General features: G+C 39.0%; 3 protein-coding genes across 3 annotated transcripts; all 3 read right to left on the bottom strand.

Annotated features, from left to right (window-relative positions):
• Positions 1 to 7: 7 nt before the first annotated feature.
• LOC130843201 (protocadherin alpha-5-like) lies at positions 8 to 6,669 on the bottom strand. The gene is given in 4 exon segments (XM_057719748.1): positions 8 to 97; positions 4,273 to 6,530; positions 6,533 to 6,612; positions 6,662 to 6,669. Coding segments are annotated over 4 exon segments (2,436 nt in total).
• On the bottom strand, positions 6,602 to 25,091 carry LOC130852236 (protocadherin alpha-2-like). Its single transcript, XM_057733083.1, has 3 exons — positions 22,704 to 25,091; positions 6,722 to 6,797; positions 6,602 to 6,612 (listed from the first exon to the last, which is right to left on the bottom strand). Exons 1-2 carry the CDS (start codon positions 25,089 to 25,091, stop codon positions 6,732 to 6,734), a joined length of 2,454 nt encoding a protein of 817 aa, XP_057589066.1. The 3' UTR covers positions 6,602 to 6,612; positions 6,722 to 6,731.
• Positions 15,921 to 18,317, bottom strand: LOC130852240 (protocadherin alpha-3-like). Its single transcript, XM_057733098.1, has one exon. It carries the CDS (start codon positions 18,315 to 18,317, stop codon positions 15,921 to 15,923), a length of 2,397 nt encoding a protein of 798 aa, XP_057589081.1.
• Positions 25,092 to 27,892: the final 2,801 nt, after the last annotated feature.

Genomic DNA, 27,892 nt, shown 5'->3' on the forward strand with positions numbered 1-27,892 from the left:
GAGCCTGTTAATCCATTTCTTCTGCGCCCGCCATCATTAACACTCGTGGAAGGATGCAGTAATAGGAGGAATGGACTTGAATAACAGCTAATGTTAACTTCACGGTAGACAGCGACATCATGCGGCTCCAAAAGGTAAGTGAGAAGTGAACTCACAAGTGTGCTATACTATAGTTCTTTAAATTAAAAGGATAGATAGATGATAGATAGATAGATAGATAGATAGATAGATAGATAGATAGATAGATAGATAGATAGATAGATAGATAGATAGATAGATTTATATATTTTATATATATCTTTTGCCTTACCTTAATTGTAAATCGCCTCATGTTTGAAATTTGCAGTTTCATCTGCTCTCACTTTTATTAGTTTAGAGTAGGGTAAGGGATCAAAATATTCATAGTGAAACAACTTTCCCCCCAATAATGTAAACACTCTTCTCAACCAGTTTAGAAAGCTTAAGTTGTGATCTGAACCAGGCTTGGGAATTAGAAGTGCAAATTATCCTACATATTTTGTGTAGAGAAGAAACATGCATTTGTCTTTCTGTCACAGGATATGGCATGCTATTATATTTTGCTGTGAGACAAGCGGGTAATTTTAAACTAACAAATTTTCTCTGAATTTTAAAAACCTTGTAGATTATTAAAGTCCATTCTTTCTTTGTTCAATGAACATCGACTACTCCTAATGGTGCTTTTTTTTTTACTTAATAATGGAAGATGAAATTTTTAGTGCATATTCTTTACAACATATCTTAATTTCTCTGCAGCTTATATTAGGCATCCCCCTCAAAACATTTTCCTTTGCATACTTCTCCATCACTGCAAAATCTTGTGGAATGTCTACCTATTGTGCTTTGCTGCTGTGATTCTTCAGCTGCTTCTAAATGACCTTATTCTTTTTCTACCTCAGCCTCTTACATGCTTTCATTTAAGTGTTCTCATCCACTTCCAATGTTTCAAATAAGACTTTCATTGAAGGTATTCCCAAATCCACATTTTCCTCCCCCATTTCTATGGGTTATAATTGTCATTTTTACCCATACATGCTGATGACTCCTAGAAAATAATTTTATTACAATTCAAAGATTATGAAGATAAATCATTAATACCCCCAGAATTCAAACCCTTAAATTCACCTTTTATTTAATGGCATTAACATTCTAAATGTCACCTATATGAATTTTTTATTACTCCATCTCCCTTACCTGCCCTATTCAAAGTGGCTTATATTTACCTTCATGGGTACAGCTTTTATTGGATTGAACTAGACAAAGAAATTCCAGGATGTTAGAATCACTTCTACATGACCTGAGATGTGATCAGAAGCCAACATTTCTGGTGTTATTTTCAAATACTCTCCAATATTAATTCTATTTTGCAGACAACATAGATCACTTGCTTGCCTTCTTCTTCAATACAACCTTTGTTCAAGTTTGTTTTTTAATTACCTCCATTTTTATCCATTAAAAAATGCTACCCTCCTATCAAAGTCATGCCAAAATGTCAGTTTTACCATGAATTCATCCTTAATGTCATCAATTGTAGATAATGAAACACTTTCTCAAAAGGAGACAATGAAATCATTTTAAAAAGACTTTTCAAATGGACACATGCATTGCAACAGTCACCCTTCTCCATAATTCTGATATATTTGTCAAGTCCTCACAGACAACTGTAATACAAAATACCCCCCAAAATGAGAATATTTTACATAATTTACATAACAACAGCTTAAAATAACTAACCTAGATCTATCCTAGTAAATAGTAGTCCTTATGACTAACCTTCTATTACACTTATTTTGAGTAAACAAAGAGTTTATAATAAGCCCCCAAACAAAAGGTTCCTTTGCTTACAGGAAGATAAGCCTTGACAAAAGGTATAATGGCCTACAGTCTTATTAATTGAAGGTCTTCTGTAGTGGTTAAGGTCTTTCATAAATTTTGCCCTAAGTGAAGAGTCTCTTTGAATATCAACTTTTAGTTAATTAAAGTATCAAACCTGTCTTTCTATCACAGTTCCTAGCAATTTTCAAAAGGTTGACAATATAATCCAATTAATTGGAACAGTTGCAGTAATTCTATTTATTGGTTCCAGGTAGAAAATTATACAATATTACTGAAATCATTCATGCAAAATAAATTAACTTGGAAAAGAAAAATACTGGTCTCCTCATAAGAAACATCTCATGTTTTTGTTCATTTATTTTCTCAAATAGTTCATCTAGGCAAGGGAAAAGATTATGTAGAGAAAAAAAGATTTAGTCAATCTATGAACAGCTTCCTCCCCCACCAAAGAAAATTTTCAGTTATGAATCAAAGAGTTTCTGTTTCAAAACTGAATTGACTTGACTTTTAAAAAACTTGATTTTTAAAAAGCTGACAAGGGACTTCCCTTCCGTGATGGCACAGTGGTTAAGAATCCACCTGCCAAAGCAGGATACTCAGGTTCGATCCCTGGTTCAGGAAGATCCCACATGCCACAGAGCAACTAAGCCCATGTACAACAACTACTGAGACCACACGCTGCAACTACTGAAGCCCGGAGCTCTAGGGCCAGTGCTCTGCAACAACAGAAGCCACCGCACTGAGAAGCCTACACACTGCAAGGAAGAGTATCCCCTGCCCTGCACAACTAGAGAAAGCCCTCACACAACAACGAAGACACAACACAGTAAATAACTAACTAAATAAATAATAAAAGAGATGACTTTCAAGAGATGACAAACCATTAAATAAATAAATAAATAAATAAATAATAAATAAATAAAAATAAAAAGCTGACAACTGTTAACTATGAATTTACACAGTGGTGAGAATGCCCTCTCCATTTATAGAACTCCCCCAAAGTTATGAGGTATTAGAAATGTTTAAATAGTATGATACAAGTGTATTTATAAAATTAAATACACGTAAGAATGCAAGAAATAGGCAAAGCCAAAAAAAGGGGAAATGACATTTTGTCATATGAAATATGGATTATTTATTACTGGCTAAATCTATATTGCTTTTTCAAGAAGTGTTGAAAAACAGTTCTCTGTATCTGAGATGGAGAGCACTTTTGCCTATTGCAAATTAAAATGTATGGCTTTGTTGTAAAAAAAATTGTATTGGTAAACAACAAACTCAAGAGGGGAATTTATATCACAGTACAGATTTTTTTAAATCTAAAAACAAAGAGCAATGATCAATACAAATGTTTTCTAACTCAAAAATGTTAAGATTTTCCCAACTATGAGGTCACAATTATTTCTCACCAATATAATACTTTGTGAATTAGAAAAGAAAAAGTAAGATAGAGAAAAACTAATCATTGTTCCACTAAATGTTGATGTTAAGGGGGGGAAATTATGATATATTTGCAAAATGGGACAACATAGACTGGAAAAAAAGAATGAAAAATCTCCTTAAGTAATATGTCATAATAGACATATTAAATGAAGGGGAAAAAGAAAATCAATACACATACTGTTTTAAAATGGGAGAGGGGAGTTCATTTGTATATTAAAAATTCTCTAGAAGGAAAACCAAGAAATTGGAACATTTGAAAAATTCAAGCAGATATATTAAGTGGCTTGATATGGAATGGAAACATTTTTAAACATTTAAAATCATGTAAATGTATTTTGTATCCAAAAAATGAATAAAATGAAGCCACTAGACCTGAAAATTTTAAATTATATCACATTCACCATGAGTATGCAAAGTCCAACTGTTTAAACAGACTTGAAAGAATCATTCAACGCACAAACATGACTGAAAAAAAATTCAATTGGTGTAATAAAAATACTCAAATAATTGATAGTCAATTGAGAACAAAAAAAGCAAACTGACATGATAATGTTAAATATTTCTACATAGTTACAATATGGGACTTTGACAACAAATAATGCCAGGTTTGTATCGTACAACTATCTTCCTATAGCACTTACTAAAATTTGAAAATTGAAATGTTCACTAAAACTTTAATTCTGGATACACTTTACATAGTGCACAGAAAACTAGTCCATTAACTCAAACCTTTAAAGCCTTATAAAAAGGGAATTGTTACTGAAATAACCACTATAATGCAAAGCAATTATCTCCAACAAACTAAGCACATTTTAAGCGTAAATATAAGTAAATGAATTAGTACCAAAAAATTACATCTAAAAAGATACAATAGTTACCTATAAAGCCATAATTTAAAATAAAAAAAGAGGATACTATTAAATATTTAATGTTAACGACACAACGAAAAACTGCTGTAAGATTTTTGAGACTCACGGTGTCCGTAGCGATGGGACCCTGAGGCAAGCTCGGGCTGAAGGCCATGAGGTCGGTCTTGGGCGGCCCCTCCCCAGAGCACACCCTCTGCCGCCTCTGCTGAGAGTAAGACAAGCTCCCCACCGCGCTGGAGCACACCAGCCTGGGCTTCCCGGGCCCGCAAGTGCCCTCGCTGGGCGGCGCCGAGCACCGCAGCGCCGTGTACAGCAGCAGCGTGAGCACCAACAGGCTGGACACCGCGCAGACGGCGATGATCAGGTACACGTTCACATCCACGAACGCCGTCTCCGCGCCAGCGGCGCCCGTCGAAGCCCGCGAGGAGGCCTTGGGCGCCTGGCCGCTGTCCTCCAGCGACAGCAGCACGGTGGCCGTGGCCGTCAGCGCCGGCTCGCCGTGGTCCTTCACCAGCACCAGCAGGCGCTGGCGCGGCGCGTCCGCCTCGTCCAGGGCGCGCGTCGTGCTGATCTCGCCCGTGTACAGCCCCACGCGGAACGGGCTGCGCGCGCCCCCCGCCGCCGGCTGCAGCTCGTACGACAGCCACGCGTTGTAGCCCGAGTCCGCGTCCACCGCGCGCACCTTCGCCACCACGTGGCCCGCGCCCACAGACCGCGCCACCAGCTGGCTCAGCGCGCCCGCCGCGCCGCCCGGCCCTGGAGGCAGCAGCGCGGGCGCGTTGTCGTTCTCGTCCAGCACGAACACCTGCAGCGTCACGTTGCTGCCCAGAGGCGGCACGCCCGCGTCGCGCGCGCTCACCTGGAACTGCAGCAGCTCCAGCTCCTCGTGGTCCAGCGGCTGCAGCGCGTACACCTTGCCGCTCTCCGCGTGCACCGACACGTAGCTCGACAGCGCTCGCTCGCCCACCCGCCGCTCCACCAGCGAGTAGGACACCAGCGCGTTCTCGTGCGCGTCCGCGTCCCGCGCCGACACCGTGAAGATGTGGCAGCCGGGCGGGTTGTTCTCCTTCACGAACACCGTGACCTCGGGCTGCGCGAACGCGGGCGCGTTATCGTTCACGTCGGCCACCTCCATGGACATGCTGGTCGTGGCTGACAGCGAGGGCGAGCCCCCGTCTCTCGCTGTCACCACCACCACATAGTTCGCCACGCTCTCGCGATCCAAGGAGCTGTCCAGAACCAATGAATAGTAATTTTTGAAGGTGGACACCAGCTTGAACGGGACATGAGGCGTCAGGGTGCAGGTCACCTGCCCATTGGCACCGGAGTCTTGGTCTGACAGACTGATCAGGGCGATGACGGTGCCAAGTGGGGCGTCCTCTTGCACAGGCAGAGATAGGGAGGTTATGACTATCTCTGGGGTGTTATCATTCTCATCCAGGAGTTTCACTATTACTTTGCAGTGTCCAGTTAATGGGAATGAACTTTTATCAACAGCATCAATATTAATTTCATATGAATTACAGTCTTCGTAATCCAGTTTTCCCTTAACTGTTACTTCCCCACTATTAGCATTGATCGCAAATTTAGATTTTATGTTGTCAATAACAAGATTACTAAAGAGGTACACTATTTCCTTATTAGTGCCCTCATCTGCATCTGAGGCATTCAGTTTAATAACTAATGTCCCATTCGGTGCATTTTCCAGTAATCTGACCTTATAAACTGATTTATCAAATTCCGGGGCATTATCATTTGCATCCAATACATTGATCAATAACTGAACTGTACCTGTTAGTTCAGGTTTTCCTCCATCAATTGCAATCAGCAATAAACGATGTTCTTGCGTTTCTTCCCTATCTACTGGTTTCTTCAAAACTAGCTCTAAAATGTTTGTTTCCTCTTCATTTGTTTTAACATCCAAGTCAAAATATTCATTAGCTTGTAACTTGTATCTCAATTCTGCGTTTCTTCCCATATCCATGTCAGATGCGCCCTCTAAAGGAAACCGGGAATCCGCTCTTCTTGACTCTAAAATAAATAGTGTTTGTTCTTGTTGCAAGAACCTTGGCGGGTTGTCGTTAATGTCCTTCACCTCCACCTCCACATGAAACACCTGCAGCGGCCTGTCCACGATCACCTCCAGGTGGATGCTGCACTCCGCGCTCCGCCCGCATAGATCCTCCCGGTCGATCCGAGAATTCACAAACAAAATGCCATTCTGCAGATTTACCTCCAGAAGGTCCCTACGGCCCTTGGATGCCATCCGGAACAGACGCGGCACCAACTCCGCCAGCTCCAGCCCCAGGTCCTGGGTGATGCGGCCCACGAAGGTGCCGTGTTTGGCCTCCTCGGGGACTGAGTAGTGGACCTGGCCGCTCCCGGCCTCCCAGGCTGCGAGGAGCAGAAGCGAGAGGAGCAGGCGCCAGGATCCCGGGCTGCTTCTCTGGGAATATACCATCGCAAATTCGTTGCAATTTTCAAATGTCTACTACACTACCATATAGCTTTGGGGAACTTAGTTCCCAATTTGATATAATTTTGTATTTGCTCACCTTTTGAGCTTCAGCAGCAGAGTGAAAAAAAAGGAGTGGGTTTTTCCTTTCTAAGGAAAATAAACTCCCTGTATTCCTTTGTTGTTTAAAAAAAAAAAATTTGCGGTTTCCAGCGCCATCATGTGGATGAAAGGGGAGTATGTTACTTCGTTATGCTTTATTTACCTTACATTCGTTAAATATCTCCCAATTTCAACGACTCTTATGTATTATATTCCTTATCTCTAACCAAATATATAATTAAAATTTTAATAAAATATATCAATTTTAATTAAAATATTGCAAAATCAATACTACTGAAGTTATGACACCCAATCATTATTAGAATGACTTGAATTGGTCTATTCTATATATTTAAGGTTTGTATAATCCCTAACTGACTTTAAAAGTTTTAGATTTTTCATTTCTTTTCACATTTAAATCTTACTAAAATTTTGAGTTTTTCTCTACTATTTTGATGGGATGTTTGTATATTAGTCTTTACATTGCTCATAAAACAAGTTATATTCCTATTTGCAGTATTTAATATTGGCTTTTGTTGATGTTATTTTCAAAGTAACTAAAACTATTTGAATAGCATTCTTGTCTGAGTTCCATATGGAATTCTAATTTTCAAATGGCTGAAAATCCACTTCTTTCATTTTTTCCCCATATTACCTACTTAGTTTTAGTGTTAACTCAAAAATTGTAATGTGAAAATGACACTATTTGTAAATTAGATACATCTAGACAAGGATTTCTTCAAGTTGCTATTACTGATAAATCACAAGTAATATCAATTGTGAAAGCACATATATTTTCTTTCATGTAGCAAATCAAAATCCTAATGTTGTTTGTGAAATGTACTACTCTATAAAATATTTGAGTTCCAGTAGAAGTTAAAATATGGAAAGAAATCACATTATTAACCAGGTTAACTCTGTTAATTTCATCTCTTTCTAATTCTCCAATTTATTTGCTGCATGGATTTGGACTTCACTTAATAATTATGGTCAATATAAAATGGATCAATTTTTCCACTCAAAAAATATTTAGCATTCTACTTATGTATATACTCCCTAGAATTCCTTAAATATTACAAAATCTTCCTTGCCTGTGAATACAAGAGGGACCAGGAGATCAATAATTCTATTACTTGATGCTTTACATGTAAAACTTAAACCCCAAATACATTCTTTAATTTTGGTATGTCATATGTGGGACTAGAAGTATTATTTTGTGTCAATGTATAAAACAAATATGGAAAAGTGGTACTATAAAGACTAGCTTGAAAAGAAATAAGATTACTGGAAAATACAGTCAGTTGAAATTAATTTGCTTTTCAGTATTCAAAATAGTAATGTAAAGAGATAAGATAATGTTACTGAATTTGTTTCTGATATAATCTTTGATAGTATATTTATCATTCCCATTAGTTTTTGAAACATTTTTACTATCTTTACTATCATTACTTTCCCCTTAGCATTCAGAACATCCAAACACTAAAAAAGTTAAACAGTAATCATTTTTCAGGACTACTTACCTAATAGCTACTGATGATAATTTTAAAATATTTTAGTATACAATAATAAAAAAGAAAATGATAATATATGAGTTGAAAATATCATCAGTTAATGTTGATTCACCTTCTAATATGGAACAATGATTAATGTGAATCTACGAAACTATTGGGTTAGCCAAAAAGTTCATTCAGGTTTTCCATACAATGGTATGAAAAAATCCAAATGAACTTTTTGGCCAACCCAATACTATAAATAAATTTATTTTTGAGAAAAGTAAATATTAAGTATTTAAAAGCTAAGTGGTGGTGTGATATTAAAAATGCATACCTAGTAATTTATAGAATATTTTCAGTAAATATTTAAAACTTTAAAAATATACTCAGTGGTGAAAATGCCATCAATAGTATCATATGTTTCTTTCAGCTTGTAGTTTTTTTTCATGTGAATATACACAGGAGAAAACAAGACTGTCAGCATTTGGGCTGTCTTCATATGTATTAGATTATATAGAGTTTTAAAATAATCACCTGCATTTGTCTTTCATTGCTCAACTCTTTTTTTTGGAGGTTACTTTTCCAACAAATGTAGACTCTCTAGTTGTAATTCCATAGAAGACTCCATGGGTAGGCAAAATTCTTTAAATCTTTTCCCAAACCATTCTTTCAATCAAATATTATAGATTACTTTATTACTGTACAGTTTCTAGAAAATCTTCAGTTATACTTAAGCCCCACTGCAGAACTGACTCCTTCCCTGAGAATGAATTTAGATTAAGAAAACCAAATAGTATTTTGAGGTGTCTCTACTTAATTTACTGAGAAACATTCAGGAAGACAGTACACTAGAAATTTTAATTTTTTACTGGAGTCTAGATGTCTTTCATTTCCTAAAAAACACCAGAATAAAATTTTAATAAGCTATATTTCTCTCTTATGTATAGAAAATTATATAGGTCTACCACACTGTTAAGCTGTAACAGGTGAAATCAAAGCAATCTTTTAAAGGTTTACAAACAGTTTATGCAATTGGATCAAATTTGACCAAAACATTCAATTATATGTGGAAAATAAGTTATGACCACACATTGTATGCATATGGTATGTATCTTTACATTATTTTTATAATGTTTCAACCTCCCTACAAAATATTGTGCTAAAATATTTATATTATACATTCATCCTGAGAAAATCTGAGAGTAATTTTAAAGTACCTCTGAGGGAGTTAAATTAAACATAGTTTTTACTCATAATCCTATTGCCTTCATTATTCCCAAATGAGCTCACTTAATAGTGGAAAGTAACAATGGAGCTAAATTCAAGCACTTTTGGTTCTAGTCTATGCATTCATATTAAAATTCATGTGGCCTCAATCAAAATGTTATGTCTCCAGGCCACAATTTAGTCATCACTAAATTGAGAGAAATGACAACCTCTTAGGTCATATCCAGTTTTAAAATCCCAGGTCAAGTGAGTGGAAATTTGGTGAAATGTGAAGAAAAATGGTATAGATGAACCTGTTTGCAAGGCAGAAACAGAGACACAGATGTAGAGAACAAATGTATGGACACCACGGGGATGGGGGGATGAATTGGGAGATTGGGATTGACATATATATAATAATATGTATAAAATAGATAACTAATGAGAACCTACTGTATAGCATAAGGAACTCCACTGTGCAGTAGAAACTAACACAACATTGTAAAACAACTACACCCCAATTAAAATGAATGAATGAATAAATAAATAAATAAATAAATAAATAAATAAATAAATAGAAAAAAAAGATTATTATAGCATTAGCAAGTATCCAGGGTAAGAAAGAAGAAAGGATGGTAACAAACAGTAAGAAAATTCAATAAGCTTGGTTCTTATGAACCAAGGAAAGGGGAAGGGAGGAAGGAATAAGGGTTTAAAATGAAGTACAAAGTTCTTATTCTACTAAATTCATTTTGTATGAGACTATAAAACAGAACTTGGGTGTCAGTAGGAGAGAGAAAAATAAAATGTTCAGAAGATTTGTAATGACAGACATCATTGTAGTAAATAAAAAAGGAAAAGAGATAAAATATCTATCTCAATTCAAACTTTTCCATAAAATTTCTAAATTCATATCTTTCAGGTATTTGTAAGTTCTTTCTCCATCTCTAGAGGACTATAACTACATCTAGAACAACTACAGCTTCTCATGTACAATACCCAAAACTCAATACAAAATTATCAGGCTTACCAAGAAAGAGAATAATGAGAAAAAATGAACAATAAAAAACATGCACTCAGATTATCCTATTATTACAGTGATATGGTGATATGAAAGATCACAAATAAACTGTGATTAAGGTTCTAAAATAAATATATAATAAATAATTTTACCAGAAAATTATACTCTATTTTTAAAGGGAAATTACAATTCTAAAGCTAAAAAATGTCATAATTGAAGCTTAGAATCAATTGATGATTTAATAATAAGAAGTGAAATTTGCTGAAGTAGAAGATTGGTCAGAATAAAATATCCAGCATGTAATAGCAAAAATGATGTTTAAAAAATAGAGAGGAGCATAGAAGATATAAGACCTGGTGAAAAGATTTAACACACATATTCCTTGTTACAGAAGAGAAAAAGAGAGAAACAAAGCAGAATCAATATTCAAAGGCACACTGCTGTAATTTTTCCTATACTGATGAAAGACATCAAGCTACATATTCAAGAAACTTCAAAAACTGCAAACAAGATAAAACCAAAGAAAACTAAAACTGAGCATATAATAAAGCCATTGAAAATCAAAAACAAAGAAAAATTTTACAAAGCAGCTGGATGGGGAAAAAAGTATACTACCTGAACAATAAAATTGACAGCCATCTTCTCAAAAGACTATGAAATGCCATCTTAAAAGCATTGAGGGGAAAATAACTTACAACCCAGAACTTGACACTCAGCAAAACTATTTTCAAAAGTGCTGGCAAAATAAGCATATTTCTCATATCCCAAAAATTAGAAAATTCTTTACCACCACTAAGAAAAATATTAGACTTTCTTCATAAGGAAAATAATCCCAGAAAGAAACTAAAAATGTAACTGTATAAAACAACAATAATAATGTAACCTGTGCCTAGAATATATGTATAATTGAAAGGCATAACACTAAACTAAAAAGTGGGAGCAAGTAAATAGAGTTATTAGTCAAGGTCCCAGCATTGTCTGTAAATGGTAAAAGTATTAATTTAATCTTACTTAACAAGTCAATGGTTCTTGTTATAATATCCAGGAGGTCAATAAAGAAAATAGTTAAAGAATGTATAACTAAAAAGATAATACAGGAGAAAATGAAATAATTAAAATGGATGAATCCAAATGAAGACAAAAAGGAGGAGGAATAGAAGGGAATTTTTAATAATTTTTTAAATACCTACAGCAAACATAATTAATGACAAGTTATCAAAACCTTTCCTGTAGAGTTCATAAATAAGACAAGAATCTCCACTATTGCTAATTCTATTTAACAGATTACTAGTGGTCCTACCCAATGCCATAATGCATACTAAAAATATAAAAGATATAAAGATTGGAAAGTAAAAAAATAGAACTCTCATTATCTGCTGGTAGAATATCCATCAGTCTATATCAAAAAATAAAAAGCACCTATAAATTATTAGAATTAATAAATGATTTTAGCAAGTTAGCTGGATAACATGTCAATAGAAAAATACAACATATAAAAGCAATTATATTCCAATAAAGAGCTTAAAAAAATACAACATAGGTTTTTTGAGGAGACGTTAGTCTGCCATCTTCTCAGTCTGCTGGCTTTCTCAATCAAGTCGAATTCCTTGCCTCAACACCTCATCTCCGATGCATTGGCCTGCCGTGTGGCGAGCAGAACGAGCTTGGACTTGGTAACACTTCTACAAGTCAAATTATTGTTTCTAAATTTAAGATTTATACCTTCTGGCATCAGACTAGAGGGCCCTTAACCATCCCAAGATAATGCAAGTATTCAACTAGTTTTTTTTTTTTTGGTATTTATTGTTTTATTACAGGTGGTTCAAGATCTCATTTTGCTCCTCTCTATTTTTGTATTTTAAATTGAACATTTTACTATTATAATAGGAAAAAAGATAATTAAAAATGAATAAGAAAAATACAAAAAAAAAACCCAACATATATTCATATGCACTTTTTTTTTTGTCCAGGCCATGTGGCTTGTGGGATCGTTGTGCCCTGACCAGGGATCAAACCCGAGCCCTTGGCAGTGAAAATATGGAGTCCTAACCACTGACCACCAGGGAATTCCCTCATATGTACTGTTATTAAACAGAAAAAAAGTTTTAACTTAAAGCTGATATTTACAATGATGACAAATGGCAATTATCTAAGAATAAATGTAATGAAGGATGTATAGGACCTCTACACAGAAAATTACAAATTAAGAACGATTACAGGTTATTTAGATAAATAGACTATGCTCATGAACTGAATGACTGATTGTTGTAAAGATGTCCACTTGTTTCATATTTCCCAATAGATACAACGCAATCCAAATCAAAACCTCACTAAGTTGTTTTTATGGAATTTATATATAAATTTAGGTAGAAATGAAAGAGGCAACATAACATTAATGAAAAAAGTCAGATTAGAACAACAACAACAACAATTCCATGGTTATTTAATGGATAACTGTTTTATAAAAATGTGTGGAACTCATTTTTTAAAAATGGTCTTGCTTCAGTTGAATCTCCTTGGCAAAAATTAATCTTGATTCCTATGTCCCAATAAAGACAAAAAAATTCAAAATGAATTGTATATGTAATGTGAACAATGAAACAAAAGACATCACAAGAAATTATCTTCAAAGAATAAAATCAAGAAGAAAAAATGATACATTGAACTTAACTGAAATAAAAAATTTCTATTCACCAAAGGACAAAAGCATGAAAAGAGAACTCACAGTGTAGAAGAGTACAAAATCACGAATGGTGTTATATCCAGAACATAAAAATTTTCAAAAAACTGTAGAAGAATATGACAGAATCGAAAAATAGGCAGGAGACTTGAGCAGCTACTGCACAGAATAGGATATAAAATGGCCAATAATAATACAAAAATGTGCTCAACCATCAATTACAAATCAGGAAACATAAACACATCTAGCAAAATGGCAACAACGTAAATAAACTAACAATGCCAAGTTTTGGGGATGGTGAAGAGAAATTGGAACTCATACAGTGCTAGCACCAGTATGAATAGGTGAAAGCATTTGGGGAAATTGATTGACATTATGTGTTAAAGAAGAAGATATGTACATAGTCTGTGTTCCATTAATCTTGATCCTAGCTAAATAATACAGAAAAGTGACGGAGCTGGAGGAATCAGGCTCCCTGACTTCAGACTATACTACAAGGCGGTAGTGATCAAGACAGTATGGTACTGGCACAGAAACAGAAATATAGATCAATGGAACAGAATAAAGAGCCCACAGATAAATCCATGCACAAATGGGCACCTTATCTTTGACAAAGGAGGCAAGAATATACAATGGAAAAAAGACAGCCTCTTCAATAAGTGGTGCTGGGAAAATTGGACATCTACATGTAAAGAATGAAATTAGAACACTTCCTAACACCATACACAAAAATAAACTCAAAATGGATTAAAGACCTAAATGTAAGGCAAGACACTATAAAACTGTTAGAGGAAAACATAGGCAGAACACTTTATGACATACATCAAAGCAAGATCCTTTTTGACCCACCTCCTAGAATAATGGAAATAAAAACAAAAATAAACAAATGGGACCTAATGAAACTTAACACCTTTTGCACAGCAAAAGAAACCATACACAAGACAAGAAGACAACCCTCAGAATGGGAGAAAATATTTGTCAATGAAGCAACTGACAAAGGATTATTCTCCAAAATATACAAACAGCTCATGCAGCTCAATATCAAAAAAGTAAACAACCTAATCCAAAAATGGGCAGAAGACCTAAATAGACATTTCTCCAAAGGAGACATGCAGATGGCTAACAAACACATGAAAAGATGCTCAATATCACTAATCATTAGAGAAATGCAAGTTAAACCACAATGAGGTATCACCTCACACTGGTCAGAATGGCCATCATCAAAAAATCTAGAAAGGATAAATGCTGGAGAGGGTGTGGAGAAAAGGGAGCCCTCTTTCACTGTTGGTGGGAAGGTAAACTGGTACAGCCACTATGGAAAACGGTATGGGCGTTCCTTAAAAAACTAAAAATGGAACTACCATATGACCCAGCAATCCCACTACTGGGCATATACCCAGAGAACACCATAATCCAAAAAGAAACATGTACCACAATGTTCCTTGCAGTGCTATTTACAATAGCCAGGACATGGAAGCAACCTAAATGCCCATCAACAAATGAATGGATAAAGAAGATATGGAACATATATACAATGGAATATTACTCAGCCATAAAAAAGAGTGAAATTGAGTTATTTGTAGTAAGATGGATGGACCTAGAGTCTGTCATACAGAGCAAAGTAAGCCAGAAAGAGAAAAACAAATACCGTATGCTAACTCATATATATGGAATCTAAAAAAATGGTACTGATGAACCCAGTGGCAGGGCAAGAATAAAGAGGCAGATGTAGAGGACGGACTTGAGGACACACTGTGGGGGGGTGGGGAGCAAAGGGAAAGGTGGGATGAAGTGAGAGAGTAGCACTGACATATATACACTGCCAAATGTAAAATAGATAGCTAGTGGGAGGCTGCTGCGTATCACAGGGAGATCAACTCGATGACTGGTCATGACTTAGAGGGGTGAGATATGGAGGGTGGGAGGGAGGCTCAGAAGAGAGGGGATAGGGGGTTATATGTATAAATACAGCTGATTCACTTTGTTGTGCAGCAGACACTGACACAACAGTGTAAGGCAATTATACTCCAATAAAGAGCTAAAAAAATACAGAAAAGTGTGTATATGGGCATTTAAAATTTTATAAATATATTGATGGCTGCATTATGTGAAATAGACATAAAGAGAAACAATGTAAAATTCTCAACAATGGAGTGAATAACCCATACCCTATTCAAAAAACAAAGTAGTAGAGAGAGAAATTAAATGAACTCCAAGTACGTATAGCAATATAGATGATTCCATTGAATTAGTGATAAATATTCACAAAACACAAACACATGCACATGCATAACACGTTTTGTGTAATTCCATTTAGATAAAATTCAGAAAACAGGTCAAAATTAATCAGTTATAAAGTTACAACTGTGGCTACATTTGGGGAGAAATGGAGGAAAGATATTCAGGAGGTGCATTTGAGTGGCTTCTGTAGGGAAGGTAATAAAAGTTTTCACTTTCAAATAATTGATTGAGCAATAGTATTCTATCTGAGCACTTTTCAATGTATTATGGACAAATAAGAAATTGCTCTCTAAAAGTTGATTACAACTGAAAATGAATAGGTGAAGATACTGATCACAAAATTTATAACATTAGTTATATAAATATGCATTGAATAATGAATATTAAAAAACAAACCAAAATGTATTGCCTTGATGTCATAATTCAAAAAGGTTTTTGTTTAAAAAGGGATTTAAGAAAAAGTAAAGAAAATTTAATTCACAGAAATTTGGTTCCGATAATTTTTTTAGGAAATTGATAGAATTAAAGAATATGAATTTCAGAGTAAATATGATATTTATAAACTAACCTTTGAAAGAGAATCCCCAGTTTCTGGCTGCAGATCCTCTCTGTCCCCTGAGTCAGGTACAATGGGGCTAAAGGCCATGAGGTCAGTCTTGGGTGGCACCTCCCCAGAGCACACCCTCTGCCGCCTCTGCTGAGAATAAGACAAGCTCCCCACCGCGCTGGAGCACACCAGCCTGGGCTTCCCGGGCCCGCACGCGCCCTCGCTGGGCGGCGCCGAGCACCGCAGCGCCGTGTACAGCAGCAGCGTGAGCACCAACAGGCTGGACACCGCGCAGATGGCGATGATCAGGTACACGTTCACATCCACGAACGCCGTCTCCGCGCCAGCGGCGCCCGTCGAAGCCCGCGAGGAGGCCTTGGGCGCCTGGCCGCTGTCCTCCAGCGACAGCAGCACGGTGGCCGTGGCCGTCAGCGCCGGCTCGCCGTGGTCCTTCACCAGCACCAGCAGGCGCTGGCGCGGCGCGTCCGCCTCGTCCAGGGCGCGCGTCGTGCTGATCTCGCCCGTGTACAGCCCCACGCGGAACGGGCTGCGCGCGCCCCCCGCCGCCGGCTGCAGCTCGTACGACAGCCACGCGTTGTAGCCCGAGTCCGCGTCCACCGCGCGCACCTTCGCCACCACGTGGCCCGCGCCCACAGACCGCGCCACCAGCTGGCTCAGCGCGCCCGCCGCGCCGCCCGGCCCTGGAGGCAGCAGCGCGGGCGCGTTGTCGTTCTCGTCCAGCACGAACACTTGCAGCGTCACGTTGCTGCCCAGAGGCGGCACGCCCGCGTCGCGCGCGCTCACCTGGAACTGCAGCAGCTCCAGCTCCTCGTGGTCCAGCGGCTGCAGCGCGTACACCTTGCCGCTCTCCGCGTGCACCGACACGTAGCTCGACAGCGCTCGCTCGCCCACCCGCCGCTCCACCAGCGAGTAGGACACCAGCGCGTTCTCGTGCGCGTCCGCGTCCCGCGCCGACACCGTGAAGATGTGGCAGCCGGGCGGGTTGTTCTCCTTCACGAACACCGTGACCTCGGGCTGCGCGAACGCGGGCGCGTTATCGTTCACGTCGGCCACCTCCACGGACACCCTGGTTGTGGCTGACAGCGAGGGAGAGCCCCCATCCTTCGCCGTCACCACCACCTCATAGTTCGCTACGCTCTCTCGATCCAGGGCACTGTCCAGAACCAATGAATAGTAATTTTTGAAGGTGGATACCAGCCTGAAGGGCACATGATGAGTCAGAGTGCAGGTCACCTGGCCGTTGGCACCGGAATCGCGGTCAGACACGCTGATCAGGGCAATGACCGTGCCGAGTGGAGCATCTTCTAATACAGGTAAAGAGAGTGATTTGATAACCAACTCAGGTACATTATCATTGGTGTCCAAAATTTCCACTAGAACTATGCAGTGATCTGCCATTGGGGGATTTCCTTTATCTGTTGCTTCTACCTGGATTTCATATAACCTAATTAACTCGTAATCTATGTTACCCTTTACAATGATGTTTCCATTAACAGGGTCTAAGTGGAATTTCGACAGAGTATCTGCTGACGTGTCTGTATTGAAAGAATACACAATGTCCTTATTTATTCCTTCATCCAAATCAGAGGCGTTAACAATCACTACTAGGGTACCGTTTGGTGCATTTTCAAATAATCTGACTTTGTAGATCGTGCTCTCGAACTCTGGGGCATTGTCGTTTACATCTAGAACGGTGATCTTCAGTTGAGTAGTACCAGTGAGCTCTGGTTTCCCACCATCAACTGCTGTTATAATTAAGTGATGCTCAGGAGTGTCCTCTCGATCTAAAAGTTTTTTCAGCACAAGTCCAAGGGATTTAATTTCCACATCATTTCTTTTAACATCCAAGGTAAAATATTCACTGGAATTAAGACTGTAGGTCAACAGCGAATTAGCTCCGATATCTGCATCTGATGCTCCCTCTAGCGGAATCCGAGAACCAGGCGGCCGGGATTCATAAATAAACAAATTTTTTACTGTCATTGGAAAAACCGGCGGGTTATCGTTAATGTCTTTCACCTCTACCTCTACAAGGAACACCTGCAGCGGCCTGTCCACGATCACCTCCAGGTGGATGCTGCACTCCGCGCTCCGCCCGCACAGCTCCTCCCGGTCGATGCGAGAATTCACAAACAAAATGCCATTCTGCAGGTTTACCTCCAGAAGGTCCCCGCCGCCTTTGGACGCCACCCGGAACAGGCGCGGCACCAGCTCCGCCAGCTCCAGCCCCAGGTCCTGGGCGATGCGGCCCACAAAGGTGCCGTGTTTGGCCTCCTCCGGGACCGAGTAGTGGACCTGGCCGCTCTCGGCCTCCCAGAATAGGAGAAGCAGAACCGAAAGCACTAGTCGCCAGTCTCTCTGTTCTTCTCTACAGAAAAATACCATTGCAACCGTTCTTCCAAATATTGGGTCGCTTTTGCATCGATCAAAAATTTTAAAATATTCTTGGTTCCTTATTTTTCATTTCTTAATCATCCCGTGCCCGTATTTCAGAGATGGTGAGGAAAAAGCAGCATCTTAGTACGTAAAAAATGCCGTATATCTTTTGTGGTGAAATACCTTGCGGTGGACAGCGACATCATGTGGCTAAATGTGTAAATATTAAATAAATGTATTTATCTTCTTTTCCTTCCATTGAAATTTCCACCTATTTTTTCCTTGTAATTTCCTTCGAGCATTCCTCAAAGTCTTCATATTTTATCAAAATATATCCTTATAACTTTTATACTAATTCATGACTTTCAGTTAGGCCAATCAAAGGCATACAGTTAAATATAGTGAAATAGTGATTACTATTATAACAGTAGTGGACATCTATCGGAAATATTTCCGATGCCACAAATACTATTTCATTTGTTTTATTAGGGTTATCCCATTAAATTCTCACAACAGCCTTCTGAGGTAGGTATTAGTGATTCACCTTTGACAGTGAAGTAGAAATATGTACAGGTTAAGTAACTTAAAAATAATATTAACTAGTGGTATTGAGTGGGATCTCAATATGATTCGAGACTCATGACTTTAATCACTTGGCCATGAAATCTACATTTTACAGAAAAATCAGGCCTTTGATATTTATAACCATCAAAATAACAGACATTGAAAAATTTACTTCTATATTATGGAAATTTTAATTTATAAAATATGTTCACTTATGTTTCTTACTTGGTAGGATGTCTACAAACCACTCTTGTGTCCTTTATCCAACAACTGCATCTTTGTTAACTGTCTCAACTGTTTATATAAAGATGCCACAAGTCAGTCTTTTAAAGTGCAGTTATTTTGTAAATTTGGGTTTTGCTGCATGAAAACATTGTGTGATTTGGGTATTTATTATATTCACATTATACCAAGGAAAAGTATATTTGTTTTTAAAATTTCCACACCACTTGTACATTTCAATTTATCTGTATATTTTAAAATGTTCATAGTATGAAATGATTCTGTTTTTTAATAATCTCCACTCTGGATGAATCTCTGGATTCTAATTTGTTAAAAAGCTGTTACTTGAAAGAATTGGTGTTCACCAATCAGTAAAGAGAGAAAAGTAATTTTGGAACATAACTCACTTACTCAACACATGTAAAACTAGGCAGTGAAATATACTAAATGTCTCTGTGAAGTTAGTATAAGGCACGCATTCTCTGAGCATTTGTAAGTTGAATAGATAAAATTCATGAGAAGAGGTTGAATTTAGAGAGGAAAGAAAATGCCCAAATTTTTGCTTATAGTCAGACTCTTTTTAAATGAAATCAAACATGTGATTTAAGGGAATTCCCTGGTGGTTCAGTGGTTAGGACTCTGTGCTTCCACTGCTAGAGGTGCAGCCAGAAAAAAAAAAACAACAAAAGTGATTTAAGTATTAGGAGAAAAGTTTTCATATCAGGTTTTCCATGTACTCATTGAATGCTAGCCAGCATTGCAACTTACTCATATTTTATTGCTCACATTTAGAACAGAATAAATTATCAATTAAAATTTAATGTATAAATAAGTGAATATTTTAAATTAACTTTCTTAAGAATATAAGTAAAGAGGTAAGTTACATTAATGATACTTGTCAATATCAAACACATAATTTCTAATTGATTCTGTTGTACTAGTTCATGAAAAAGAAGTAAACATTTAATAGGACTTCCCTGGCAGTCCAGTGGTTAAGATTCTGCTTTCCAATGCACAGGGTGCAGGTTCGATTCTGGTCAGGGAGCTAAGATCCCACATGCCTTGGGGCCAAAAACCCATTAACATAAAAAACTGAAGCAATATAGTAACAAACTCAATAAAGACTTTAAAAATGGTCCACATCAAAAAAATCTTTAAAAAAAAAGAGAAAGAAACATTTAAGAATTATTTTGGAAAAGAGTGGATCTAGAAAATAATTAAGACATCAATATGCCAGTTAGTGTTTTGATGGGTCCTGAAAGGTAGTAGCTAGTTTTAAAATGAGAGACAAAATTAAAAATTTTAAATGTCATGGACTTCATATTAATGAGATGCCTTTCACAACTTACTGTAATACTATACATTTCATGACATTTAAGAGTATACTGAGAGAGTAGCACAGACATATATATATACTACCAACTGTAAAATAGTCAGTGGGAAGTTGTTGTATAACAAAGGGAGTCCAACTCGAGGATGGAAGATGCCTTAGAGGACTGGGGCGGGGAGGGTGGGGGGGGACTCGAGGGGGGGGGAGTCAAGGAAGGGAGGGAATACGGGGATATGTGTATAAAAACAGATGATTGAACCTGGTGTACCCCCCAAAAAAAATAATAAAATTAAAACAAACAAACAAACAAACAAAAAAAAAAACAGATGATTGAACCTGGTGTACCCCCAAAAAAATTAAAAAAAAAAAGAGTATACTATCTGCAAAATGGAATTGCCACAGAAATTTGTAACAGAGTAGACTCCATAATGATTATTAGGAGATGAAGTTAATACTAAAGTGACTATATAAGTTTAGAAGATTGAGCTAATATGTGGATAATGTATCAGTGAATAATATCTACTCTCACTTAGACATCTCTTCCAGCAACTGAATCAAGAAAATGTAAACAAGGAATAAGAAATCAATAAGAACTTATACAGGGATCTACTGTGACTCCTGGCGATATGGCCACACCTGGATATAATTTGAAAAGCTAACTATTTACCTAGAGTAGAAATGTAGTGGCCAGACTTCCAATAGGACAGAGTCCATCTGACCATTCACATTTTCTGCACACAAGTCTCAAGAAGGTGGTGAGTAGCTATAGTTCTCTAGGTGGGATGATTCATCCCAAGAAAGAGCTTCTTCCTCATTTTTTCAACCCATTTGTTTTTCTCTGTAAAGCCTCAGATGAACTTTTCTGATACCCAGGAAATATATACTCACTGCATCTTGAGGTTCATCAACTCTGAGGTTATAAATTTCCTGCAGGAAAAGATTATCCTTAAACGGAGTTCAGTATTTCCCCACCAAACTCCTCAATTCCTTTAATAGTAGATCCCAGATAGAAACTGATATTCTGGCCTATCTGTGAAATGGCTAAAGCTAAGATCACTTAGTGGACGTTATTTCATGATTCATCAATATCCACATACATTTGAGGGAAAAAAACCCAACAAATAACTAAGGACCAAAGAGTAGTAGAAGACAGTAATTTCACCCCAAGGCATCTTCTTTTGGTTGAAAAAAAAAGTGTTTTTAATTTCCTTTCCAAGTGTAACATTTATTCATCAAGTTTAGGGTTTTAATTACTCAACATAGTAGTTTGCAATGAAAATGTGGTTATTCAACGCCACTCCTTACCTTTTGGAAACTCCAACTTCATTAGGCATATGGTTGCTGCCAGGTGAAATTAAATGAACTCAGTCTTGGAAAATGTTATCAAAGGCATAGCTTGTGGTGCCAAAAGAAGGTGGTCAATCTCTGCACAGTAGGAAGTCTGCATACATTAGTGCAGTGATATACTTTAAGTATAACTAAGCATCCCACTAACATAAAGGCTGGGTTAAAGTACTCTCCACTTGTATGAAGAAAAAGTCCCACCACCTCGGGGACTTTTTAAAATATTTTTTAAATTAAACAAAATCAAGAGGGAGCTTTTTTTCCTCAATTAACTCTCTACTGTGCCTTAAAACTCAAAGAATTTTGCAAATGTGAAATCTTTTTACTACTGAAAGACATACCTAAGATTAGCAATTATTTCTAAGTGATGTCATGTGTTGTAATGAGTTATGATACGTACTTTGGAGGTCCTGGCATTAAAAATCTCTTCAGGCTGATTTTTAAATACATGAAAAGAAAAACTAACATATTAACTGTAGCATAAACAGATAAAGACAAATGAATTCTTGATTGAAAGAATAATTTAGGAAATTTCCAACATATTCTGACAGAATGGATGAATGATGTAAATTGAAAATATGTACTCCATAATCATCCTCTTTAAATTTTTTCCAATTGTGATTTTTTTTAATTTGAGAAAAAATATTTACAGGTAATGTTTTCAAATTTTGCTGAAGTGTTTACTTAATCCTTTAATCCTGTCTTTCATGGCAAGATTAATTATGGAAAATCCAAAGTGTGAAAATAAGAAAATCATTTAAGTAAGTTGTTCTCAATGCAAGAAATTGATTTCTAATTTACACCATATATTGCACAGCAGGATAATGACACAAAATAAAAGCAGAGCTATGAATCAAAATAATTAACAGAATCATTGAGAACAAAGGAAACAGAACAATTTTAGAGCTGATAGAAAAAACAATTAAATGACTCACCTTTCCGACTTGTTCTGATTCCGAGAGTTGTCTTTCTTCTGCTGAATCTGGACCTTGAGGTAGGCTGGGGCTGAAAGCCATGAGGTCAGTCTTGGGCGGCACCTCCCCAGAGCACACCCTCTGCCGCCTCTGCTGAGAATAAGACAAGCTCCCCACCGCGCTGGAGCACACCAGCCTGGGCTTCCCGGGCCCGCACGCGCCCTCGCTGGGCGGCGCCGAGCACCGCAGCGCCGTGTACAGCAGCAGCGTGAGCACCAACAGGCTGGACACCGCGCAGATGGCGATGATCAGGTACACGTTCACATCCACGAACGCCGTCTCCGCGCCAGCGGCGCCCGTCGAAGCCCGCGAGGAGGCCTTGGGCGCCTGGCCGCTGTCCTCCAGCGACAGCAGCACGGTGGCCGTGGCCGTCAGCGCCGGCTCGCCGTGGTCCTTCACCAGCACCAGCAGGCGCTGGCGCGGCGCGTCCGCCTCGTCCAGGGCGCGCGTCGTGCTGATCTCGCCCGTGTACAGCCCCACGCGGAACGGGCTGCGCGCGCCCCCCGCCGCCGGCTGCAGCTCGTACGACAGCCACGCGTTGTAGCCCGAGTCCGCGTCCACCGCGCGCACCTTCGCCACCACGTGGCCCGCGCCCACAGACCGCGCCACCAGCTGGCTCAGCGCGCCCGCCGCGCCGCCCGGCCCTGGAGGCAGCAGCGCGGGCGCGTTGTCGTTCTCGTCCAGCACGAACACCTGCAGCGTCACGTTGCTGCCCAGAGGCGGCACGCCCGCGTCGCGCGCGCTCACCTGGAACTGCAGCAGCTCCAGCTCCTCGTGGTCCAGCGGCTGCAGCGCGTACACCTTGCCGCTCTCCGCGTGCACCGACACGTAGCTCGACAGCGCTCGCTCGCCCACCCGCCGCTCCACCAGCGAGTAGGACACCAGCGCGTTCTCGTGCGCGTCCGCGTCCCGCGCCGACACCGTGAAGATGTGGCAGCCGGGCGGGTTGTTCTCCTTCACGAACACCGTGACCTCGGGCTGCGCGAACGCGGGCGCGTTATCGTTCACGTCGGCCACCTCCACGGACACCCTGGTTGTGGCTGACAGCGAGGGAGAGCCCCCATCCTTCGCCGTCACCACCACCTCATAGTTCGCTACGCTCTCTCGATCCAGGGCACTGTCCAGAACCAATGAATAGTAATTTTTGAAGGTGGACACCAGCTTGAACGGGACATGAGGCGTCAGGGTGCAGGTCACCTGCCCATTGGCATCGGAATCGCGGTCAGACACCGTGATGAGGGCGATGACGGTTCCCAGCGGAGCATCCTCTTGAATGGGAAGTGAAAGGGACGTGATTGAGACTTCTGGTGTGTTATCATTGATGTCCACAAGTTTTACTGAAATTTTACAGTGCCCAGACATTGGTGGAGTCCCGTTGTCATATGCAATGACTTGAATCTCATAGGATTTCTCTTGTTCATAATCTAATTGTCCCTTAGTTCTGATTTCCCCTGAGCTGGGATCTATTTTGAACTTGGTCTTTATATTGGGGGACACATCACTACTAAATGAATATACAATCTCGCTGTTTGACCCTTCATCTGCATCAGAAGAATTTAATTTAATCACTAAGGTTCCGTTTGCGATGTTTTCTAACAATTGTACTTTGTAAACTGATTGGTCAAAAGTAGGTTCGTTATCATTAACATCTAATACCTTAATAAGCAATTGAACGGTGCCCGTGAGCTCAGGTTTGCCCCCATCAGTAGCCACCAGTAACAAATTAATCTCGGCAGTTTCCTCTCTGTCCAGAGATTTCCTCAGCACAAGAGACAAAGACTGGCTTAGTTCATCATTTGTCTGTATATTTAGAATGAAAAACTCACTAGAGCTGAGCTTGTAGGAGAGAAGAGCGTTTACTCCGGTATCTGCATCAAATGCCCCCTCTAGAGGAAACCGCGAGTCAAGCAGCCTGGATTCGTGAAACCGGATAGTCTTTACTGTCATTGGAAATACTGGCGGATTGTCGTTAATGTCCTTTACCTCCACCTCCACGTGGAACACTTGCAGCGGCCGGTCCACGATCACCTCCAGGTGGATGCTGCACTCCGCGCTCCGCCCGCATAGATCCTCCCGGTCGATCCGAGAATTCACAAACAAAATGCCATTCTGCAGATTTACCTCCAGAAGGTCCCCGCCGCCTTTGGACGCCACCCGGAACAGACGCGGCACCAGCTCTGCCAGCTCCAGCCCCAGGTCCTGGGCGATGCGGCCCACGAAGGTGCCGTGTTTGGCCTCCTCGGGGACTGAGTAGTGGACCTGGCCGCTCCTAGCCTCCCCTGCAGCAAGGAGCAGAAGCGAGAGGAGCATACGCCTAACCTCTCCGCCCCTTCTCTTAGAAGACCCCATCACCAATCCTCAGTGAGTTGATCAAATTAGATTATCATGTTGCAAAATTTTAAATATTGTCCTGTAGTCTCTGCTCAAGTCCTGCTGCTTCTCTTATTGTTCCGCGTCTCTGGAGTGACAGTAAGGGCTCTGGGTATTTTTCTTCCTAGAGAATACACTGTAGTAGACAGCGACATCATGTGGCCAAAACGTAGCCTCTACTATGTATTCTGTAGATTTAAAATAAACAATTGTCTAGTCTGTTTCCTGATAGCTTTCACTTAGGAAAAATACCTATTTTTAAACTCTGAAATATATCATTCCCACCTTTTTATTGTGTTAAAAACATATAACAAATTTACCATCTCACTCAGTTTTAAGTATGCAATATAGTATGTTAAGTATATTCACGTTGTGAAACAGATCTTGAGAGCTTTCTTCTTGCAAACATGAACCTCTATACCCATTAGAAAACAACTCCCCTTTTCCACCACACCACATCCCTCTAACCACCATTCTACTTTCTGTTTCTATAAATTTGACTACTCTAGGTACCTCACATAAGTGGAATCTTAGAGTATTTGTCTGTGATTGGGTTATTTCACTTAGCATAATGTCCTCAAGGTTCATCCATGTTATAGAATGTGAAGGATTTCCTTACTTTTTAAGGCTGAATAATATTCTGATGCACGTATATACCATATTTTGTTTATCCATTCATCCATCTCTCCATGGACATCTGGGTTGCTTCCACTTTTTAGCTATTGTGAATAGTGCTGTTGTGAGCATGGGTGTGAAAATATCTCTGAGACCATGATTTCAGTTCTTTTGGATATAACAGTTGCTGTTTTTTCGGTTTCTTCAAGTAAATCACATAGGAATCAAAGGGTATTTATATTTTATAAATTGAAAATATATTTATATATTCCATTTTTAATTTTTTGTGATTTAATTTTGTTTTTTGAATTGTTCACAGATGTTTATAAATTAATAATTTATTTGTTCCTCATTTGGATAATGTATTCTTATTTAAGAATGTTCCCTTTTCTACTATGTTTTGATTTCATTTAATAACAGTACAATTGACCTCTTTTTAGTGTTAATTATTTGAGAATATCTTATTTTAATAATTCTTAGCTGTTCCCTTCATACACAAACAATATGAAAATATGACAAAGATAACATAGGGATAAAATAAAATTAATTGAGGTTGGGTCACTTCGCAATGCATAAAAGTTATTTTCAGTTACTCTAAGGAGGCCACAAACTTTGTTTTCAGCAAAGAGGAAAACAAAATTAATTGCAAGATTTATAGTGTCCTTAAAAGAAAAGAAAAATCCTTGCTAAAGAAAAACTAGCTTTTCCTGGTACTGAAAACCAAGGCTAACTTCTCCCTTGAGTCCAATATCTTAAGATACTTATTCACATCATCTATAAAGTATATACTTATATTAATCATATTCTAAAAATGAACCCTAAGTAAACTGACTTAAGCAAAACAGCAGAGCATCATTTCATGTCTTATGCATGGAAGTGGACAACTATTTACTAGTTTCAGGAAGAGCTGCGTATACACACTTTAATAATGCCATAAGAAAATTATCTCAACATTTATAATACTTTTACATGTGATGGCAAAAATGGCCAAAGTAGCTTTTAGGCTACCTATTTTCAGCCCACACTTAGTGACTCTCAGAAGAAAGAAAATGCTCTTTTCCTAATAGCCCCAGCAGAAATCCTAGAATATCATTTCCTTTGACCCAGTTTGGATAATGTATCTTTCCTTGAGCCAGTAGTTGTGATGGTTCTCACACTCGCCAGACATGGGTTACTTATTCATTCTTGAAGCCAGGAGATGAAATCAGGCATTCCTAAATTACGTAGACTGAAAATGAGGAGGTTGGTTCTCATGAAGGCCAGTGCAAGGACTCATGTACCCAATTTCTCCTGGAGCTTAAACTGACTGCATATAGCTACACACTACATTTTATCATTATGTAGTTGCAATGCAACGGCATACTTGTAAGATCCCGAAGGTTTTTATAATTGGTGGCCACTTACTGGCTACTGTTAACATATTAAGGAATTATGCCTAGAATCCAGATATTAGCTCTAGGAAAACATGGCTTGCTTAAGGGAATTTTTGCAATCCTATAAAGTAATTTTGCTGGATTTTGAGAATGACATGTCTGAAGGTATGAGACACATTCTGATGTTATTCAGGGTTTCTAAGGACCTAGAATGTCTCTCTCCCTCCCTCAGAGAGATAAAGTACCATTGCCAGAAATCCAAGGACATTTCCTCCAGTGGGGAAAGGAGACTGAGAAGCCATGCTCAACAAATACCACCAAGTTTGACATCTCTTTGTATCTGCAGTGGTTGGAATAGTAGCCCCCCCAAAGATATATCCACGCAGAACCTTAAAAATGTGTCTTTATTTGGAATAAAGATCTTTACAGATATAGTTAAGATAACCTGGACCCTAGCATTATTCTAGATTTGGATGGGCCACAAATCCAATGACAGGTGTCCTTATAAGAGACAACAAGAGAAGATGCACAGAGACACACGAAAGAAGGAAATGTGAAGACAGGCAGAAATTGGAGGTATGCTGCCACAAGCCAAAGAATGCCAGGAACCATCAGAAACTGGAAGAGGCAAGGAAGAATTCTCCCCTAGAGGCTTCAGAAGGAACATGACCCTGCCAACATCCTGTTGTTGAACTTTTAGCCTCTAGAACTGTGAGAGAATAAATTTCTGTTGTTTCAAGCCCCCAGGTTTGTTGCAGCAGCACTATGAAACTAATGTAGTATCTATTGCTA

Source organism: Hippopotamus amphibius, chromosome 1 (assembly GCF_030028045.1).
Source record: "Hippopotamus amphibius kiboko isolate mHipAmp2 chromosome 1, mHipAmp2.hap2, whole genome shotgun sequence".
In the NCBI taxonomy this organism is placed as follows: Eukaryota; Metazoa; Chordata; class Mammalia; order Artiodactyla; family Hippopotamidae; genus Hippopotamus; species Hippopotamus amphibius.

Bases quoted from the DNA above. Each gene is read 5' to 3' on its own strand.
- LOC130852240 (XM_057733098.1), bottom strand. From the start codon at position 18,317: ATGGTATTTTTCTGTAGAGAAGAACAGAGAGACTGGCGACTAGTGCTT.
- LOC130852236 (XM_057733083.1), bottom strand. From the start codon at position 25,091: ATGGGGTCTTCTAAGAGAAGGGGCGGAGAGGTTAGGCGTATGCTCCTC. The intron at 6,798-22,703 runs GTGAGTCATTTA...TAAACAACAAAG, and splicing joins AATCAGAACAAGTCGGAAAG to GAATACAGGGAGTTTATTTT.